At 39.5% G+C, this 23,467-nt stretch overlaps 1 protein-coding gene across 4 annotated transcripts in view; it reads right to left on the reverse strand.

The window, feature by feature from the left end:
* Positions 1–23,467, reverse strand: part of SLC25A14 (solute carrier family 25 member 14) — a 61,076-nt gene that overhangs the window by 11,486 nt on the left and 26,123 nt on the right. For 2 of the 4 annotated variants that reach the window (XM_059386058.1, XM_059386060.1), the window contains exons 10-11: positions 19,883–19,963; positions 18,435–18,881 (exon numbers count right to left, since the gene is read on the reverse strand). The exons of the other annotated variants lie outside the window; for them this stretch is intronic. In XM_059386058.1, coding sequence (XP_059242041.1) covers positions 18,840–18,881; positions 19,883–19,963 — 123 coding nt within the window. In that variant the 3' untranslated portion in view covers positions 18,435–18,839. Of the gene's footprint in view, positions 1–18,434; positions 18,882–19,882; positions 19,964–23,467 lie in introns of those variants that run through there. 4 annotated transcript variants of the gene reach the window in all.

A 23,467-nucleotide genomic window follows, 5' to 3' on the forward strand; every position in this document is an offset into this window, starting at 1 on the left:
ACTCAGTGGCATAGGAGGATGCCTCCAACATATCCCAGGAGACCAGCTGAGGAAGCAGTGTCTCCTCCTGCTTTCTGTGGGTATAGAAAATGACTGTTGGCAGCCAGAAATTATGTCCAGGCTCCCTCTGGGCAACCCCAGCAGCAGCAATTCAAGAGCAGAGTAGGGAAGAAACCTGGGAAATATCGTCAGTCTCCCTGAGCTTCCCTGTAACCCCTTCTTAATCTCCTGGTCTCCACGTAGATTCCTAGAAAGTTTGCCTCTTAAGGCCCTCAACTAGATTATCTCCTAGAAAGCTGCTGAGTGGACAACCGAAGACAAGAAGAAACCAAGAGAGAATGGATTAAATCTGTCTGGGATTTGGTGCCAAAATAACCTTGGAAGGTTAACCCCTTGATATGTCTAAACTGATGGCCTGAGGAGGCATTTGAAGTCAGTGTGTACAGGTCAATGTCAAGAGGCCCAAGAAATTCATTTTTCATTTAAATCTGAAACTACAATGTTCGGAACGAGCACAAAATCTGGCCGTCCTCCTCTCCGCAGGATGGCGCCACACCACCATGTCTTGCACTTGGGTTTTAATTCCCCTTCAGTCTTGGATTAACTCCCACCTGGCTTCCCTCAGTTGTTTGGAGGTTAATGATCCTTCCTTTCCATTTCCATATTCCGGAAAATTCCCTTCTATTTTCACCCTCTGTCTTCAGCACAAATGGCCGGTTGCTCGCTGACCTATTCTAATACACACCAACTCTCCTTTGGTAGATTTTTTTTTGCAGTTGCTCTGTTTACCACTCCAGCCCAGAGGAGGATCATATGTGCCTTCACCACAGCAGGCTTTATGCTCCTACAACTGATGAACTTTTTGGCTTTCAAGTGGCTGATGGACTCCAATGCACTCTGAAGTGCTGAGCACCCAGCAAGTGTCATTTATGCCAGCAATAAGGCACTCTCTTGGGTTGGGTTAGGAGTTACTGGGAACTATGTAAAACACAAATAGCAACTGGGTTTGGGGACAAGATGGGAAGCTGGCTTCCTCCTTACTGGTGGTTCAAAGCTTAATTTCCTAGCCTTGCTGCAAAAGACTGATTTTGCCAAGGTAACACAAGCAAAGTGGAATGGAAATTAGTTACAGGAGAAAGGCAGGAGCTGAGGGGAAGCTAGATGACTGCTGTGTTGTTAGGTTCAGTGTAAGAAACCGTCCCTGGGAGGCAATATGCTGAGTAGAAAACTCACAGGCTTTAAAGTCCAATAGACCAGTGTTGAAATTATGATTCAGTTGTTTAAACTGTCAAAGTTACAGTTTCCTCATTTGCAAAACCGGGGTAATAATGCCTACCTTATATGATTTTAGAAAGGATTAGCTTGGATAATGTATGGGAAAATGCCTAAACTACAGCAGATAGTTAGTACTTAGAGAATGTTCTCTTCCTCATCCTTAAAAATCCTGAAGAATAAAAAAAACCCTGGAGAATAAAATATTCAGCTGACCAATTTAGGGAGTCTGTCCTATCTATAGATATTATGGTCTCCAGGACAAGGACACTTGGGCTCCAAACTGAATTCCTTAACCCCTGAATGTTTTTGATAATGAGTGATGAAAGAGGACTCAGGTTGAAAAGACAAATAGCAAATTTAATACCTGAGCAGGATCAAGAAACAGCAGATACAAACAAGGCACTATTATCACACACTGGGGTTTAAGAGTAACTCTTATTATGGACACAGTATTTAATAAGCCACCAAGAGCAGAGATACAGAATGCTATGCAATGCTCTTTGACACAGGCTCCAGCAGAGAGAAAGGAATGTGTTGGGGAGGAAACATTTAGATTTCATTCATGCATTTGATATTGTCTCCTGGTGGATTTGGAAAGAAACCAGATCCTGTTTAGCAATTTGATCAAAATAGCCAAAAGATATTACAACCTTGAAGGACAGAATATAGGTCAATCAGTCTCATTTATAATTACCATAAAGAGCTTGTGAATTGGTTATAAAAACTGTGATATGACTAAGTTTTCTACTACTTCCCTGGATAGCTGACATTATGCACAGCACACCTGTTTCAGAGTACTACTCTCAAGAACATAAGAACACACAACCCTCTGTTCAGGGGCATTTTGAGTGGTCTCACAAGAGTTATAGGCTGGTTGCCCTGATCTACCAAATGCTCCCACTTGTCTAAAAAGCCCATCTCTGAGAGTTGGCCTTAGGATATCTTCTCCCCATATGGAAAAGCATTTACTGATTCAAATGGAAAATGAACTCATGACTTTGATTTCATTCACACTTGCTCAGTCAGTGGCCAAACTGAATAGAGACCAATGAAAATAGCAGGCAGGAGATATATTTCAAGGGCACACACAGAATAAGAGGAAACATGGTATTGATAGCTAGGCAACAAGAGCAACAATGGACCCAAGGCCAGACCACAATTCCATCCGCCACGTGCTTAATTTGTGACTCCTTCAGTACCTCCTATGCCATCCTTCAAACTGGTCTGAAATCTTCTCCTTTTAATTAACAAATCTTCATTTGTTATTTTTACAGTCACATAAACTTGTTAATGTTACCTGCAAGTGTCAATGTTATTCATTCATTCACCTGTCCATCGGTCTACCTATTCCGCAAACATTTTTTAAGAGCTAGGTGCTAAAACTGCCCCAGCTTTGCTGGGATTTCTTTCAGAGATATGTAATATATGTATATATATGAGGTTCATTATTCCTTTTTGATTATAAAAATAATTTTCGTTCATTTCAGAAATTTTTAGAAAATACAGAAAATCATAAAGGTACCAATAACTGTTCCATCTAGAGATGATCACCATTATTCTCTATGTGTTTTCTTCACTTAATGTTATATTGTGCAAATTTTCCTATGTAATTAACTTTTCTTCAACATCATGACTTGTGGAGCCCCTGGGTGGCGCAGTTAGTTAAGCACCCAACTCGTGGTTTCAGCTCAGATCAAGATCTGAGAGTCTTGAGATTGAGCCCCGTGTTCCTCTTTGAGCTCAGAGAGGAGTTTCTCTCCCTTTGCCCCTCCTGATGTTCACTCTCTCTAAAATAAATAAACTAAATTTTTAAAAACCATGACTAGTAATGGTTGCATGTTATTTCAACATATGAGTATATAATATTCTAACCACTCCCCTATAGTTGTATATTTATTTCCAATATCTCACTGTTATAATACCACTATAAATACCTTTGACATATGTGCCTTCACCACAGCAGGCTTTATGCTCCTACAACTAAAGAACTTTTTGGCTTTCAAGTGGCTGATGGACTCCAATGCACTCTGAAGTGCTGAGCACCCAGCAAGTGTCATTTATGCCAGCAATAAGGCACTCTCTCGGGTTGGGTTAGGAGTTACTGGGAACTATGTAAAACACAAATAGCAACTGGGTTTGGGGACAAGATGGGAAGCTGGCTTCCTCCTTACTGGTGGTTCAAAGCTTAATTTCCTAGCCTTGCTGCAAAAGACTGATTTTGCCAAGGTAACACAAGCAAAGTGGAATGGAAATTAGTTACAGGAGAAAGGCAGGAGCTGAGGGGAAGCTAGATGACTGCTGTGTTGTTAGGTTCAGTGTAAGAAACCGTCCCTGGGAGGCAATATGCTGAGTAGAAAACTCACAGGCTTTAAAGTCCAATAGACCAGTGTTGAAATTATGATTCAGTTGTTTAAACTGTCAAAGTTACAGTTTCCTCATTTGCAAAACCGGGGTAATAATGCCTACCTTATATGATTTTAGAAAGGATTAGCTTGGATAATGTATGGGAAAATGCCTAAACTACAGCAGATAGTTAGTACTTAGAGAATGTTCTCTTCCTCATCCTTAAAAATCCTGAAGAATAAAAAAAACCCTGGAGAATAAAATATTCAGCTGACCAATTTAGGGAGTCTGTCCTATCTATAGATATTATGGTCTCCAGGACAAGGACACTTGGGCTCCAAACTGAATTCCTTAACCCCTGAATGTTTTTGATAATGAGTGATGAAAGAGGACTCAGGTTGAAAAGACAAATAGCAAATTTAATACCTGAGCAGGATCAAGAAACAGCAGATACAAACAAGGCACTATTATCACACACTGGGGTTTAAGAGTAACTCTTATTATGGACACAGTATTTAATAAGCCACCAAGAGCAGAGATACAGAATGCTATGCAATGCTCTTTGACACAGGCTCCAGCAGAGAGAAAGGAATGTGTTGGGGAGGAAACATTTAGATTTCATTCATGCATTTGATATTGTCTCCTGGTGGATTTGGAAAGAAACCAGATCCTGTTTAGCAATTTGATCAAAATAGCCAAAAGATATTACAACCTTGAAGGACAGAATATAGGTCAATCAGTCTCATTTATAATTACCATAAAGAGCTTGTGAATTGGTTATAAAAACTGTGATATGACTAAGTTTTCTACTACTTCCCTGGATAGCTGACATTATGCACAGCACACCTGTTTCAGAGTACTACTCTCAAGAACATAAGAACACACAACCCTCTGTTCAGGGGCATTTTGAGTGGTCTCACAAGAGTTATAGGCTGGTTGCCCTGATCTACCAAATGCTCCCACTTGTCTAAAAAGCCCATCTCTGAGAGTTGGCCTTAGGATATCTTCTCCCCATATGGAAAAGCATTTACTGATTCAAATGGAAAATGAACTCATGACTTTGATTTCATTCACACTTGCTCAGTCAGTGGCCAAACTGAATAGAGACCAATGAAAATAGCAGGCAGGAGATATATTTCAAGGGCACACACAGAATAAGAGGAAACATGGTATTGATAGCTAGGCAACAAGAGCAACAATGGACCCAAGGCCAGACCACAATTCCATCCGCCACGTGCTTAATTTGTGACTCCTTCAGTACCTCCTATGCCATCCTTCAAACTGGTCTGAAATCTTCTCCTTTTAATTAACAAATCTTCATTTGTTATTTTTACAGTCACATAAACTTGTTAATGTTACCTGCAAGTGTCAATGTTATTCATTCATTCACCTGTCCATCGGTCTACCTATTCCGCAAACATTTTTTAAGAGCTAGGTGCTAAAACTGCCCCAGCTTTGCTGGGATTTCTTTCAGAGATATGTAATATATGTATATATATGAGGTTCATTATTCCTTTTTGATTATAAAAATAATTTTCGTTCATTTCAGAAATTTTTAGAAAATACAGAAAATCATAAAGGTACCAATAACTGTTCCATCTAGAGATGATCACCATTATTCTCTATGTGTTTTCTTCACTTAATGTTATATTGTGCAAATTTTCCTATGTAATTAACTTTTCTTCAACATCATGACTTGTGGAGCCCCTGGGTGGCGCAGTTAGTTAAGCACCCAACTCGTGGTTTCAGCTCAGATCAAGATCTGAGAGTCTTGAGATTGAGCCCCGTGTTCCTCTTTGAGCTCAGAGAGGAGTTTCTCTCCCTTTGCCCCTCCTGATGTTCACTCTCTCTAAAATAAATAAACTAAATTTTTAAAAACCATGACTAGTAATGGTTGCATGTTATTTCAACATATGAGTATATAATATTCTAACCACTCCCCTATAGTTGTATATTTATTTCCAATATCTCACTGTTATAATACCACTATAAATACCTTTGACATATGTGCCTTCACCACAGCAGGCTTTATGCTCCTACAACTAAAGAACTTTTTGGCTTTCAAGTGGCTGATGGACTCCAATGCACTCTGAAGTGCTGAGCACCCAGCAAGTGTCATTTATGCCAGCAATAAGGCACTCTCTCGGGTTGGGTTAGGAGTTACTGGGAACTATGTAAAACACAAATAGCAACTGGGTTTGGGGACAAGATGGGAAGCTGGCTTCCTCCTTACTGGTGGTTCAAGGCTTTGACACATCTGTTTAATTCCTTAGGATAAATCCTACAAATAAGTATTACTAGGTCAAGGAGCACTAAACATATATAAGAATTTTGATTCGTATTTTTGCTGGCACTTCTTAAAGTGTAAAGTTTGCCTAGGATATTTGCTAAGAGAAGTCAAGAGCGAGCCATGAATGAAAAGACCACACTGATATGAAGATCTCAAAGAAATAAACGTACATGGCTTCCTGAAGGCATAAACTATACCAGGGAGTTAACCAGTTGCTGTTGTTGCTGCTTCTTTTTAACAAACAGAAGCTTATTGATCTGTCCTACTGCTAGAGTTAATCTGCACATTTAGAAATCTGGACTAGCGGGACACAGCAGTTGAAGAATAACTCTTAAACTGCAATATGACACTGTGTAGTATCCAGGTATCAATTTCAGTGTGCTTTCACTCTTCAAATTTTCTGAGTTAGTTGCTTTGTGCAACACCATAAAACGCTAAGTAGGCATGAGAATATGAAAACATAATCACATGGAGCCAGGAGAACCGTCGTGATGCACTTGAAGCCTTAAAGCCATAATTTTGCTGAGTTGCTGAAAGGGAAGATGTGCTCCACCTAATGGATCAACCCTGCAGTGTAAAGTGCATGAGCTTAACATGCTACTACCCAGCCATATGTTCACTGGATTTACAAGCTGTTGAGACCATAATCAGCTGCTGGGCTCAAAGAGCCCTCTCAGGAGGAGTCCTAGAAACAACCAATGCAGCTGTTAAGGGTCTCAGAGTCTGTTTTTTTTTTTTTTTAAGATTTTATTTATTTATTTGACAGAAAGAGCACAAGTAGGCAGAGAGGCAGGCAGAGAGAGAGAGAGAGAGAGGGAAGCAGGCTCCCCGCTGAGCAGAGAGCCCGATGTGGGACTCGATCCCAGGACCCTGAGATCATGACCTGAGCCGAAGGCAGCGGCTTAACCCACGGAGCCACCCAGGTGCCCCTCAGAGTCTGTTTTAATGCGCAAAGCACTTCCTGGTTCTTTAAAATGCCTCCTACACAATAGGGCAGGCAGGATCCATTTACTCCAGCACACTGGAGAGGACCAAAGTCATGTAAGACCAAGAGCCTGAGGAGGGTCTCTTTATTTGCTTAGGTTTATTTTTATTTGGTGCATGTTGCCCAAAAATCCGATTGAATCATATTTCCTATTTACTATAATAAATCCATTATTCAGTTCCATTTCTGTCTGGGTTGTGTTGACATTAAGGCATTAAAAAGCTGATAAACATGCTGAGATAACAATCATTGGCCCAATAAAATGCCACACTGTCTTATAAAACTGTTCACCGTGCTTTTACCACTCATAATATTTTTGCACATTTGCCCACTGAGCCATTCAACAAATACTAAAGCACTTGCTATAGAAAAGCAAACTGGTGTCATGTCATCTCGGACGTGGTTTAAAAAGTAAGACAACTGGGGGGCACCTGGGTGGCTCAGACAATTGAGTACCCAACTCTTCATTTTGGTAGTCACGAGATCAAGCCTTGCATCGGGCTCTGCACTGGGTGTGGAGCCTGTTTGAGAGTATTTCTCTCCTTCTCCCTCTGCCTCCCACCCCCTTTACTCGCATGCTTGCTCGTTCTCTCTCTCTCAAAAATTTTAAAGAAGTAAGAAAACTAAACCAAGAAATTATATCCAAATGGCTATGAGGTTATTTCAGGTGTGGATTATTTCATAATCCAAAATTCCAACTACCACTTTAAGATTACCAGGTCCCTTAGTATTTTTTTAAGGTTTTATTTTTATTTATTTGACACAGAGAGAGCACAAGCAGGGCGAGTGTCAGAGGGAGAGGGAGAAGCAGGCTCCCTGCTGAGCAGGGAGCCTAATGCAGGTCTTGGTCCCAGGAACCTGGGATCATGACGTGAGCCAAAGGCAGATGTTTAAGTGACTGAGCCACCCAAGGGCCCCTCTCTTAGTCATCTTAAGCAATGATGCATTAAATTGTTTTTCTTATTTGCTAAAAAAATAGGAAAGACAAGGATGCAAAAAGTGTGTTTACAGTGACTTTGGCTCAGCCCAAAATACAACTGAATTCTGACACTGAGGAAGTTATTAGAGAAAAAAAAATCCTCTAGTGAAATCTCAGGAATTAATACAGAGTAGCTACTATGAGAAGATATTTGTTTTTTAAAAAAGCAATTTTATGACTTTAACTTACATGCAATATCCTGAAGAGGCTGGGCTAGCAAAAAATATTACCCCTTAAGTGATATACTTTAGTAAATAGAAAATAAGTATTTATAATCAGGTTTTCAGTAAGTTTAATAATTCCTCCCATAAATCTGTTTATAAGCCTAACACCACACTTTTTTGCATTAGAGAAGAGAGGGTGAGAAATCTAGCCCCATGTGCAAACTGTTCCATTCCAAACTAGTGAAATCTGTATCAATAATTACAAGTTCTCCATTAAACAGTACAACGTACAACAAAAACATGTTCCTGTGTGTATGGTGAACTGTGCTTAGACTGGAGACGGAAGGGGTGGGTTCACAGGAAGGAGGCTGTAGAGAAGAAAGGCCAACAGAGATAAGAGAGGGAAGTAGAAAGTAGAGAATAAGAGGAAAATTACATAATTGCAGTTACAGGTCTCCAGGAAAATAATTTAAAGCCAGTGTTACAATGAAGTGTCAAAGAGTGACCCACCACAACAACCTATTGACCTTCATTCTCCCAGGGTGCTATAAAGATAGGGGAATTAATGAAATCAATATTCTTTACTGTTCACCTTCCATAAACTTTAAGTGACCCTGGACTAGGCTGAATCGGTACACCTCTAGCATAGTGACTACAAGCATGGGCTCATGAGCCAGACTGCCCAGGTTAGGATCCTGGGTCTGTCATTTCCTAGGAACAAAGTATTCTACCTTTCTGTACCTCCGTTTCTCATCTAAAAATAAGAATAGTATGTATCTACCTCCTGGAGTGTCTGAAAGAATGTCAACAGTTTTATAAACATGATACACTTAGAACAGTATCTGACATAATAAAAGCCATATAAGTATTAGTTATTATCATCTGAGTTGCCTCATGCTTTAGCCTCTCAAAAGAAAGGGAAAAAATTTGAAAGTGTTTCATCTTACAGCTTACAGATTTTGCCCATCATTTTCTCTCTTCAAACCTGGGGTTTCCTGGTCAGAAATGTCAGTGGTTTGATCTTCAGGTTGCTGGTAACACAATGGATTTGCTCATTCTAAAGGAAAATACCCACGATACCCACGTGATCCTCCGGAGTTAATATGAATCAAACTTTATTTTGTTACCAAACAGCTTCGGGGAAATTCCTCACTGGCCATCCTAATCAAGCTAAACCACATGCTAGGTTTTTAAAAATTTTATTGAGATGTAATTTACATACCATAAAGATCACCTGTTCAAAGCATACAATTCAATGTTTCCTAGTATACTTAGAGTTGTACAACCATCAACCATAATCTAATATTAGATCATTGCATCCCAAAATGAAACCTTGTACCCATTAGTCATCCTCCCCAATTCTCCCAGCCCTAGGAAATCACTAATTTACTTTCTATCTTTATAAATTTGCCTATTCTGGACATTCTATTTAAAACTGGGATCGTCCCCGATATGAAGAAGTAGAGATGCAACGTGGGGAGTTTGGGGCGTAGGAAAACAATAAATGAAACAAGATGGGATCAGGAGGGAGACAAACCATAAGATACTCTTAATCTCACAAAACAAAGTGAGGGTTGCGGGGAGTGGGGGGGAGCAGGGTAGGGAGAGGGTGGTGGGGTTATGGACATTGGGGAGGGTATGTGCTATGGTGAGTACTGTGAAGTGTGTAAACCTGGCGATTCACAGACCTGTACCCCTGGCGCTAATAATACATTATATGTTTATTTTAAAAATTTAAAAAATTATTTTAAAAAACCAAACTGGGATTGTACAGGAGTAGCTCAGTTGGTTAAGCGTCTGCCTTTGGCTCAGGTTGTGATCCCGGGTCTGAGGACTGAGCTCTGCATTGGGTTCCCTGCTCAGTGGGGAGTCTGCTTCTCCCTCTCCCTCTGCTCCTCCCCATACCCCCCCCCCATGGGCTCTGTCTCTCTAATAAATAAAATCTTTAAAAATAAATAAAACTGGGATCATACAACAGGTGGAGTTTTGTGTCTGACTTCCTGCATTTAACACGTTTTCAAGGTTCTGTCATGTTGTAGCAATGTGTCAGCCCTTCATACACCTCTTTACTGCTGAATATGCCATTGTATGGATATACCACATTTTGTTTATCCATTCATCAGTTGATAGATGTTTGGGTTGTTTCCATCTTTTCATGATTATGAATAATGCTGCAATGAACATGTACATGTATCTGAGTCCCTGTTTTCAATTCTTTTGGGTACAGAATTACTGGGTCTAATGGTAACCTATGTCTAACTTGAGGATGTGCCAAACTGTCTTCCAAAAGGGCTATGCCATTTTATAACCTCTCCTGCAATGTACGAGGTTCCAATTTCTTCACATCCTCGCCAACTCCTGTTATTGTCTGGCATTCTTTTTGATATGTTGGGCTTTTTATCTAGGAAAATCATTATTTCTCATTCAAATCAGTGGTGCCTGCTCATCTTTGTGCTACACTCTTTCATTCTAGCATTTTTGAAAAAATAATTTGTTTTTTATTGATTTTAAAGACTATTTATTTATTTGTTTATTTTGAGAGAGAGAGACCATGAGCAGGAAGGGAAAAGCAGAGAAAGGAGGAGAAGCAGACTCTCTGCTGAGCAGGGAGCGCGACGTAGGACTCCATCCCAGGGATCATGACCTGAGCCAAAGGTAGACAGTTAACCAACTGAGCCACTCAGGTGGCTTTGGTTTTTGTTTTTGTTTTTTTTTTTAGAAGATTTTATTTATTTATTTGACAGACAGAAATCACAAGTAGGCAGAGAGGCAGGGAAAAAGGGGTAGGGGAGGCAGGCTCCCCGCCAAGCAGAAAACCTGACGCGGGGCTCGATCCCAGGACCCTGAGATCGTGACCAGAGCTGAAGGCAGAGGTTTTAACCTACTGAGCCACCCAGGCACCCCAAGACTTTGTTTTTTTAGAACAGTTTCAGGGGGGCACCTGGATGGCTCAGTAGGTTAAAGCCTCTGTCTTTGGCTCAGGTCATGATCTCAGGGTCCTGGGATCGAGCCCCGCATCGGGCTCTCTGCTCAGCGGGGAGCCTGCTTCCCCCTCTGTCTCTGCCTGCCTCTCTGCCTACTTGTGATCTCACTCTCTGTCAAATAAATCAATAAAATCTTAAAAAAAAAAAGAAGAGTTTCAGGTTTACACATAAATTGAACTGACAGTACAAAGAGTTTGTCTTATTTTGTTTTTTGAAAAAGGGTTTTCATCCAGTCCTTAGTCCCTTTAAAGATTGTTTCCTTGTACTCACTAACTCTGAAATATTTCCCTTATCAGTCTACCTTCAAAAGACACTGGTGGGTCTATTTCATACCTGTTACATCCCTAAAAAGTTATTTTTCAATCAAAAATGGCAATTCAAATATACAATGGGGAGCTGTTACTTAAAGGAAGCCTATGGTGAATATTTTTGTGAAACACTGAATTCTTCATACATGTAAAATAATCCCCTTCAAATGTTCTTAGTAACAGTTAGACCTTTAATAACTCTCTGAGGCACCCTTACCTGTAGTAGCCTGTTTCATTATAGTTTCACTACAGTCTTCAGTCAAAATACTCTATTCATCATATTGTTAACTGAACGGATACTGCATTAATCCATGACTAAGAATAGGATAGGATAATACACCTAAAATAAAAATAACAAATCAAGTTCTTTAATTTGAATCACCTACCTGAGATTATGGCTACTATAAAGGCATCAATCTTTAAAGCTTTGGTAATTTGGATAAAGAGATCATCAGCTGCAAACTCTTTTTCTTCAAATTTTACAATGAAAATAATTGGCCCTTCCTGCCCCTTTACTTGTTCTCTACCATGAAAATATTGTTTATTTTTAATATACTTCAGACTGGTTGTTAGTCATCACCAGTGTTCTCTGTGATATCCTCCCCAAACTGTTTTACGCCAGACTGGCCCAGGCTCAGTTCTTGGACCTCTTCTCTTGCTACTGACACTCTCTTGGTGATTTCATTATCATGAAAGCGCCATCTATATGTTGATGATTTCCAAATGTACTTCCCTGGCCCATACCTCTCCCCTGAACTCCACAATTCTATGTCTCACTGCCTACTCCACATCTGTATTAAAATCTAGTAGGCAGGGGCACCTGGGTGGCTCAGTGGGTTAAAGCCTCTGCCTTGGGCTCAGGTCATGATCCCAGGGTCCTGGGATCGAGCCCCGCATTGGGCTCTCTGCTCAGCAGGGAGCCTTCTTTCACCCCCCCCTCTCTCTACCTGCCTCTCTGCCTACTTGTAATCTCTGTCAAATACATAAATAAAATCTTTTTTAAAAAATCTGGTAGGCACTTCAAATTTAACATGTACAAGACAAAATTAGTACTTTTCTGACCAAAGCAAAAACAACCTGTTTCTTCCAGAGCCTTCTCCGTCTTCATGGCAATACTGCCCTTCTAGGGGCGCCTGGGTGGCTCAGTCAGTTGGGTGTCGGCCCTCGGTTCAGGTCATGATCCCAGGGCCCTAAGCTGGAGTCCTGCACTGGAGTCCTGCTCAGTAGGGAGCTTGCTTCTCCCTCCCCCTGCTTATGCTGTCAAATAAATAAATAAAAATTTTTTTTTAAAAATACTGCCCTTCTAGAGACCCAGGCCTTGGAGTAATCCTTACCACTGCTCACTTTCTCTCTTACAACCCGTGTCCCATGCCCTAGTGGGTCATTATTTGCTCTTCTCCAAAATATATGAATTTCAACCACTTCTCACAGCCTCCACTGTTGCTACCCTCACCAAGCCACCATTACTTCTTGCATGAGTCATCAGACTCTCTGTAGACTATCACCTCAGAGCCTGTGCATTTGCCTTAACCCTAGATTGGCTCCTTTTCTCACCCCCTCTATAGACTTAAATTTGGCTTTCTCTGTATGTGACTTTGCCCAATATTCCTCCTCCCTTGCGTCATTTTTCTATAAATGATTTATCACCATCCAATAAACTATATATTTTACTTATTAATCTTTCTGTTATGTCTCCCTTCTGTACACAATAAGCTCTATGAAACAGGGATATATGTTTAATGAATGAGCAGATAATCACTTAAAAAGATTAGGTATATTAGGGCACCTGGGTGGCTCAGTGGGTTAAGTATCCAACCCTTGATCTCAGCTAAGGTCTTGATCTCAGGGTCATGAGTTCCAGCCCTGCGTTGGGCTCCCCACTGGGTAGTGGAGCCTACTTTACTATATAAAATAACAATAACAATAATAAATAAAAGATTAGGCGCATCTCCCTCCCCAAACACCTCTATTTACCCTTAATAACCTACTCTTTGGGGCGCCTGGGTGGCTCAGTGGGTTAAAGCCTCTGCCTTCGGCTCAGGTCATGATCTCAGGGTCCTGGGATCAAGTGCCGCATCGGGCTCTCTGCTCAGCAGGGAGCCTGCTTCCTTCCTCTCTCTCTGCCTGCCTCTCTGCCTACTTGTGATCTCTGTCAAACTAATAAAATCTTAAAAAAATAACCTACTCTTTATCATCCCATCCTTATCTAGTAATTCAAAACTTGATTTCATTCCATTTAAATCCCACAGTATTTGTTTAATTTTTGCCATGTTTTGGGCATTTTATCAGATCTTTTCATACAGATAAATTCATTTTTTCATTTAACAAATATTTACTAAATACATATAACAGTGCTAGGCATGGAGAACACAGCAGTAAACAAAACCAGCAGAATCCCTATTTATTTTTTTTATTTGTTTTTTTTCAGTGTTCCAGGATTGTTTATGCACCACACCCAGTGCTCCATGCAATACATGCCTTCCTTAATACCCACCACCAGGCTTGCCCATCCCCCCACTCCCCTCCCTTCCAAAACCCTCCGTTTGTTTCTCAGAGTCCACAATCTCTCATGCTGCATCTCCCCCTCTGATTTCCACCAATTCACTTTTCCTTTCCTTCTAGAGAAGGAAAGTATCCCTATTTTAATGGAGCTTATATAGACTAATGGGAGATGCTGATATTAAATAATAACTCAAATAATAGTATGTAGTTATAAATATGTGATATAAGAAATTATAAAGAAGAAAGTTATTTAGATTGGTAGAGAGAAAATCAATGTAAGGTTTTCCCACAGGAATAACATTTAAGCTGAGGTAAATAGAAAACCAATTTCCAATATACCTTTCAGTCTATACCCTTGTGAAAAAATGGCTTCCTTTTTGCTCATCTTTTCGGGAATGAGTAGAGTATCTGACTAGTATGGTAGTCTTAAAAAGTATATATACACAATGGAATATTATTCAGCCATAAAAAAGAATGAAATTTTGCCATTTGCAACAACATGGACGGAGCTAGAAAGTATAATGCCAAGCGAAATCAGTCAGTCAAAGACAAACACCATATGATTCCACTCATACGTGAAATTTAAGAAACTAAACAAATGAACAAAAGAAAAAACAAAGAGACAAACCAAGGAACTGACTCTTAACTACAGAGAACAAACTGATGGTTACCAGAGGGGAGGTGGCAGAATGGGTGGATTAGGTGATGGGGAGTAAGAGTATACTTATCATATGAGTAATGAGCAATGTATAGAATTGCTGAGTTATTGTATTGTACACCCCAAACTAATATAACACTATATGTCAACTCTCTTGAAATAAAAGTTAAAAACTTTTTGAAGTGACAATTGACAGAGGAAAAAATAACAACAATGAGATACCACTACACACCTATAAAAAATGGTCAAAATCAAAAACACTGACACCACCAAAAGCTGGCAAGGATGTGGAGAAAGAGGAACTCTCGTTCATTGTTGGTGGGAATGCAAAAGAGTACAGCTACTATTGGAAGACAGTTTGGCAGTTTCTTACAAAACTAAACTTACTCTTATAATACCATCCAGCAATTGTACTCCTTGGTTTTTACCCAAATGACTGAAACTTGTATCCACACAAAAACTTGCACATGAATATTTATTTATAACAGCTTTGTTCATAATTGCCAAAACTTGGAAGCAACCAAGACATGTTTTAGTAGGTAAATGGATAAATACACTGTGGTACCTCCAAAAGAAAAGAAAAAGAAAATGAACTATCAAGCCATGAAAAGACAAGAACTTAAGTGCATATTACTGACTGAAAAAGCCAATCTGAAAAGGCTACATACCAACTGTATGACACTCTGGAAAAGGCAAAAACATAGAGATAATAAAAGGATCCGTGGACCACAGGGGTTAGGGGAGAGGGAAGGATGAATAGGCAGAGCACAGAGGACTTTTGGGGCAGTGAAATGATTCTGTATGATACTATAATGGTGGAAATATGTCATACGTTTGTCAAAACCCACAGAATGCACAACCCCAAGAGTGAATCTTAATGTACATGATGGTTTTGGGGTGATAATAACATGCATTGTAGATTCACTAACTGTAATAAATGAATCACTCTGGTGATGAATTTCAATGGGGGGAAGCTGTGCATTGTGTAGGGGTAAGGGTACACAGGAAATCTCTGTACCTTCCACACAATTTTGCTGTGAACCTGAGACTTCTCTTAAAAATAAAGTCTATTAAAATTATTTTTAAAAAGGTAGTTTTAAACATTTGGGTGCACGTGCCCCTTTGGATCACTACGTTTGTATCTTTAGGGTAAACACCCAGTAGTGCAATTGCTGGGTCACAGGGCAGTTCTATTTTCAACATTTTGAGGAACCTCCATGCTGTTTTCCAGAGTGGCTGCACCAGCTTGCATTCCCACCAACAGTGTAGGAGGGTTCCCCTTTCTCCGCATCCTCGCCAGCATCTGTCATTTCCTGACTTGTTTATTTTAGCCATTCTGACTGGTGTGAGGTGTTTATAGCAGCAATGTCCACAATAGCCAAACTATGGAAAGAACCTAGATGTCCATCAACAGATGAATGAATCAAGAAGATGTGGTATATATACACAATGGAATACTATGCAGCCATCAAAAGAAATGAAATCTTGCCATTTGCGACAACATGGATGGAACTAGAGCGTATCATGCTTAGCGAAATAAGTCAAGCAGAGAAAGACAACTATCATATGATCTCCCTGATATGAGGAAGTGGTGATGCAACATGGGGGCTTAAATGGGTAGGAGAAGAATAAATGAAACAAGACGGGATTGGGAGGGAGACAAACCATAAGTGACTCTTAATCTCACAAAACAAACTGAGGGTTGCTGGGGGGAGGGGGTTTGGGAGAAGGGGGTGGGATTATGGACATTGGGGAGGGTATGTGCTTTGGTGAGTGCTGTGAAGTGTGTAAACCTGGTGATTCACAGACCTGTACCCCTGGGGATAAAAATATATGTTTATAAAAAATTTAAAAAAATGTAATGCTTGGATACATAACCCCAGATGAATAAGTAGAATTTGGCCTCCATATTTAGGTGTAGTGTTATAATAATAACCATAATACACACACACAAAAAAGGTAGTTTTAGACTGACAGTTAAGAAAGCACTATGGAGTGGTAGAATGAAACAAGAAATCTGAGAACTATGCTAGTCTCAATCTGCCACAATCCAGTTATGTGACTTAGGACAAATTGTCTTCATTTTTGTGGACCATATTTTATCTATCTGTACATAAAAAGGAGTAGTTTCAGTGGGTCTTAAACTTTTTTGGGCTGCTCCCCTCTAGGCTACCCTCCACAATAGGGTTATCTTCCTAAAAATTATTCTCCTATTTTAAACTTTTACCTATCCTTCATCTCCAGGATAAAAAAGTCAAACTCTTTACTAGTGCATATAAAGATCCCTCATAATTTGACCCTTTTGGTCACACTATTCGTGTTTCATTTCATGCCAGCCCACAGTTCTGTACAAGTTCCCAAAGTGTAGTCCAAAGACTACCTGTATCAAGTACTTTTGATGAAAGCAAATGCCTTTGCGCCAAATAAGGTTAGGATCTCAGGCAATGAAATGTAAAAATCTACATTTTCACAAGATCTCCAGAGGATTCTGCCTCATGCAGCATTTGAAAACCACTGCCCTACATTTTAGCTACACTGAACTTTCCCCTATTTCCCCACCTGAAATGTCCTTCCCTGCCTTATCCACATGGAAACATCTGCTATTTACCTCAAATGTCATCTCTGCTATGAAGCCTTAGGCCAATCCCCTAGGTAACTGGCTGCTCCCTTCTCTGTTTCTAGCACTTTGTTCATCTTTCACATAGTACTTAGTACCTCCTATAATTATCTACTTACATATCTCTTTCTCCTATAATTCGAGCTTGAAAACAGAGACTATCTCTTAACTTACTTTTATATTCCCAGCAACTAGGACACACAATAAATGTTTGTTGAACGAATCAATGAATGGATAAAGATGAAGAGCTAAACTAGTCATTCCACAAATACTTTTTAATTTTTTAATTTAAATTTAATTAATTAACATACAGTGCATTACCAGTTTCAGAGGTCGAGTTCAGCGATCCAGCAGTCTTATATAATACCCAGCGCTCACAACATCACACGTCTTCCCCAATGTCCACTACCCAGCTACCCCATCCAGCAGCCCTCCTCTACAGCAGCCCTGTTTGTTTCCTATGATTTTTAAATTTTTTTAATTTTTTTTTATTTAAATTCAGTTAGCCAACATATAGTACATTAGACTCAGATGGAGTGTTCAGTAATTTGTCAGTTGCATGTAACACCCAGTGCTCATCCTATCACATACCCTCTTTAATGCCCATCACCCAATTACCCCATTCCTTACCACCTCCCCTCCAACAACCCTCAGTTTCCTAGAGTTAAGAGTCTCTCATGGCTTGTCTCCCTCTCGATGACTTCCCATTCAGTTTTCCCCCCTCTTACCCTATGGTCCTCTGCCATTTCTTATATTCTACCTATGAGTATGTTTCCTATGATTAAGAGTTCCTTATGGTTTCTCTCCCTCTATGATTTCACCTTTATTTTTCCCCCCTTTCCCTATGATCCTCTGTTGTGTTTCTTAAATTCCACATATGAGTGAGATCATATGATAATTGTCTTTGACTGACTTATTTCATTTAGCATAATAACCAATACCATCTAGCTCCATCCACAAATATTTGAATGCATACAATGTGTTAGGCACTGTTCTAGTACAAGAAAGTAGCCAAAAGTTTTTGCCTATAAGAAAAATTAAACCTTGCATACAAGGTTCTATTTTAAGCCTCTTTTTACACTTTATCTGTAGGAACTTCTAAATGAGCCACTTTATTCATGCTTAGAAAAGAACCATTTACCAAATGTTTATAAGTAAGTAGCATTACAACAAGTGACAGTGGGAAAACACGATGGACTTTGTCTATGCCCATAAATGCGCTTAAAGAGTCCAGACTCAATTTCATAGTAACCTTTAACAGTTTCTGGAGAATGTAACTTAAATAGCTGGCAAAGGAGAAAGAAGTAAATGAAAACAAAGCCAAAGTGATTCTGCCAATAAATACTTTAATGAGAACCGAGGTCTGAAACATACATAGCAGTAACTGCCCTGGCCTATGCCTTCTGCTATAGCCCAAGTCTGGGGCTAACCAACTACATTTAACCAACATTTGAAAAGAAGGCCATGTTGAATGTCATCCATCAGTATCCATCTTCACAGAAGATACCAATCTGGGGCCAGAGTCTCAATGTTAACACTTCCTCTCAGGGAAAAGTTAACATGGTAACGCAAACACATGAACAATTCTGAACCATCCTATGGTTCTTCCACCAGGAGGTTCCTAGGAGACGAGTGGTTCAGTAAACACAACTTTTTGTCAAAATACATTAGAACACGGAAAAAGGGAAAAGAGTAGAAAGGCTGGCAGGGCTTGGCTCACATTTAATTCAGTCCTTAGATCTGAAGCCTCTTGAGCTGCTCGTATGTAATAAAAAACTGAAGAGTAAGTCATGGAAGATCATTGGATTGATAATGAAAACCTAAGTTCTAAAATTGTATATTACATTCTCTTACATTGAGGTATTTAGTCTGTGCTCTTTTGAGTTGCACTTGCTTAAGTCTTTTTAAAAACAATACCTGGCAAATCAAGAAGGTGCTGAGTTTCTACCATGTCCCAATTATGATTTAGCATGTAGCAATAAAAACAGATTAAAACTAACATACTTATCATCTTCAGGGGCAAACAGGCCACACACACAAACACACACACACACACACACACACACCACCACCACCACCACCACCACCACCCCGAAGAACATTACCACCACCACCACCACCACCACCACCCCGAAGAACATTAATGGTAACCTATAATTCAATGCTAAGAGTAACTTACAGACTTTAGGTGATTAGATCAATCCCAAGGAGGGAGAAGAGATACTATCTCCCTCAATCTACAGTCTCCACAACAGCAAGGAACTACTTTTCAACCCTGCAATACTCACCACTATACACACAAACTACACACAATATCCAATTAATCTCTGCACAAAAGAGGCACTCAAACACAACTACAGAAAGGAGATCCACGCATGAGTAAAAGAGCCCTACTGGTTTGAATTCCTTCACTCTAATAAGAGTGTTTTCTGTCTTATTATTTCCTCAGTTATTTTGGTCCCATAATTAGGAGTAGGAAATATGGACCACCTCAGCATGTACTTTCCTTGGGAAAATCCCAACAGGACTTCCAAAAACTTAACCCCCTTCCAGATTTGGTCGTATGTGTTTTGTTTTAAAGAGGAAATTTTGGTACATCTTTTCTGCTGCCTTTAGTTTGTACTGGACTCCAGCTGAAAGCCATTTCTCTACTTAGTTCCACCCTCAATGGTCATAATTAGAAAGCCTGAGTTTCTCACTTGACTAAAGGTGTCAATAATCAAATTTACCTGGGAACTTGAAGCATCTGCTGTCATTCTCATATTCTAAAAGGATACAATGATGTTCCAGGGTCCAAGTCGAAGCCAGTTTGGCCAAAATCCTTTATAGAGTGCAAAAAATCCCTCATGTTTCCACATCTGAGGGATATAATAAAAAGTAGAGTGAATTCCCCTATTTATATCTGACAATTACTTTTATTTTAGTATTCCCTTTCCATGTCCCTTTCCAACAACTTATAGCTCCATGAATGCTGTTTTTCTAAAGACATACATTTTGAATTCATATATACTCTAAATCTACCTACTCATTCAACAAAGATTTAAGCACCTTCCAATACAAGGTCCTCTTTCTTGATGTTTACTATATACTCTTCTCTGGTTTGCTATCATTACTATTTGAGCAATATTATTACTATTACTATTATTATTACTATTACTATTATAGTAAACCAGAGAAGTACCTGTGGTAGCCAGCCTCCAAGATGACCCCAGTGGAAGCCACCACCAGTTATTCACACCCCTGTGTTCCCCCTCCCACAAAATCCCAGGAGAGGTCTGTGTCACCAAGAGAATACAGCAGTAGTCTGTCACCTCCATGTTGTGTTGTAAAAAAGATGTTGCATATCGAAAAGCCTTCTGCTTCTTTTTCTCTCTTAAATTGTTCACAGTAGAGAAAGCCATGAGGAGAGGCCCAAATGGTGAAAAAATAAGGCTTCCTGCTAATAGCCACATGGGATCTCTGAAGCAGATATCCCAGCTTCAGATGGCTGCAGCCCTAGCTTGACATGTGACTACCATCTCATGAGAGAATCTAAGCTGAAATCACTGAGCTAGGTTGCTTCTGAATTCCTGACCCACATAACTGTGAGATAATAAATATTTATTATTTTAAGGCACCAACTTTTGGAGTGATATGTTATACAGGAAGAGAGAACTTATACAGCCCCTGACCTCATGAAGTGCACAGTCCAGCAGAGCTTACAAACAAATACACAGATTGATGTATATTATATTCAGAAATGATAACTGCTAGTAGGAAAACGGAAGTAGGGTAAGGGAATAGGGAGGTGGGCAAGTCACTATCCTTCGGTTTCATCAGAAACATGGACCACCTCATGTAAATGCTTTCAGGATTACAGGAGGAACAATGCGAGTTGCTTTGACTTTAGGCTTCCTGTTTTATACAGTGGGAAGCCCTACACATACCCACTGAGTGGTTGTTAAAATTAAATGACAAATTATACACACCAAAGGTCATAAACTGGTGGTTTATGCTGAATTCAGCCAACAGAAACAGTTCCTATTTAGTGGACAATTCTGAAATATCTATTAAGTAACTCCCATATGTTAGGCACTACGTCATTGAACATGTCATTCTGCCCTTCTACTGGTGAAGTAAAATCCACCACTATACTAAGAAATGGATATATTTGGATAAGACAATAATATGAGAATCCAAACTTATAAATATCCCCTATCTCATCCTATAGATCAAGAATACTCAAGATAATCATCTTTATTAACCACTTTCTTGAGCCAACAGTAAGAGGATAAGGGCACTTTTGATAGAAACCGAGTGGTAATATGCCTCCCCCCAATGGATTACCAGCAAATGCTGAAGGTCTTAGACCAAAATTAACGTTGGAAATTGTCAAATTCAGTCAAAATAAAGCCCAGATGAAGATAACCTAGAATTAGACTACTAAAATGGCAAGGGACCTTAGAGATACAATCCAATATAATAAATATAATTAATTTATATATTGAATTATAAATAGTGTCACTTTCCTGCCTGATGCTCTCCAATGGCTTCCCTGTGGATTTCATTCTAATTGTACATTTTCTTTGATGACCTGTAGCATCCTACATGATTCAGCCTCTGCCAGTCTCTCCAGTTTCATTTCTTGCTACTCTCTCTTTCATTTACCACACTCAGCCACACCAGCCTTCTTTTTAACCCTTTACCACACTCAGACACACAGGCCTTCTTTTTAACCCTTGAATATATCCAGTTCATTCCCAACTCAGCCTTTGTACCTGTTCCCTCTTTATGAAATGTTTCTCTCTCTGATTTTCATGTGGCCACCTTCTTCTCATCATTCAGACCTCTGCTCAAATGTCACCTCCTCCCAGCCTTTTCCTGGCTAGCCTAGCTGAAGAAGTTCCCCACCGTCATTACCAAGTCACTGTGTCATGCTCTGTTAATGTCTTCATAGCATTTACTTCTTCCCGAAATTATATTATTATTTGTGTGTTTATCTCCCTCAACTAGAATATGGTCCCCAGGACAAGAGCAACTACGTTTGTCTTGTTCACTATTATATCCCTACCAACTAACACTGTCTACCACAAGAAAATTTCTAATAAATACCTATATGAGTATTTGTTGAGTAAATGAACATACAAACACAGTGAGGATCTCTAACACTCCCATGAGCCATACGAATCTTTAAAATGCTCCAAAACAGTGACCAACTCCTTTAGAACATTAGGACTGGAGGGTCCACTTTTGGGCTTCAGGCAGTTGTGTGAAAACAAACAAGAAATTCTGTAGATGACAGAGACAACAGACTACTTAGTAAAGTTTTGCATCCATTCAATAAATAATTTGCTGGGGATAAAGTGATTAAGATGCACACAGCTCTGCCTTCATGGAACTTATTGTCTAGGGGACAGACAGACATTAAAAGCAATTACAATAAAATGTAACAAGTGTAAATAAATGTGATATAATCATACAATGAAGGATTATCCAGGCATAAAAAGGAAAAACACAATGATAAACACTACCACGTGAATGAACCTTGAAACATAATAAGTGAAAGGAGCCAGTCAAAAAGGTCACATATCCTATGATTCCAGTTATATGAGACATCCAAAATAGGCAAACCTACAGAGATAGAAAGTAGATTAGTGGTATCTTAGGACTGGAAGGGAGGGAAAAGGGGGGTCATAACTAAAGGGTACAAGGTTTCTTTTTGAATTCATGGAAATGTTCTAAAATCAACTGTGGTAATGATGGTCACACATATCTGTGAATATACCAAAAGCTACTTTGCATAGGTAAATTTTATGATATGTAAATCTCAAAAAAAGATGTCTTAAAAATATAATAAATGTTGACAGAGCAAGTACAAGAAACTATGTACACAAAACTTAGTTCAACAGTCAGGGAAAGCCTTTATGAAAAAGTAATCTGATCTGAAGAATGAATAGGAGCTAGCCAAGTGAAAAGGATATTCAGGCTAGAGTGGAGGCATCTAACAAAGTATGCGGCATGGATGAAAACTTGGGAATGAAAGAAAGTCTACCAGTAGAAATTGTACAAGCCATCTGGAATGTAAACAAAGGTAGCAGCAATAAAGCTGTAGAAGGAAAAATGGGTCAAATCATATAGAGCCTTGAATCAACCAGAGGCCATTCAAGGGTTTTAAGATAGAGATGACAGGATAAGATTTGCTTCTGTTTGTTTCTATGTCAGAGATGAATGCATAACTCCATTCACTAGTGCTCTGGGACTCTTACTGATGAAAAAATAAAGCATGATGTGATTACATATAATGACAATATCAAACAATCATTAAAAAGAATTTTAACAGCAAGTAAGTGAATGAGTGAGTAAATATAAGCAAAGTCCAATGC

Source organism: Mustela nigripes, chromosome X (assembly GCF_022355385.1).
Source record: "Mustela nigripes isolate SB6536 chromosome X, MUSNIG.SB6536, whole genome shotgun sequence".
NCBI lineage: Eukaryota > Metazoa > Chordata > Mammalia > Carnivora > Mustelidae > Mustela > Mustela nigripes.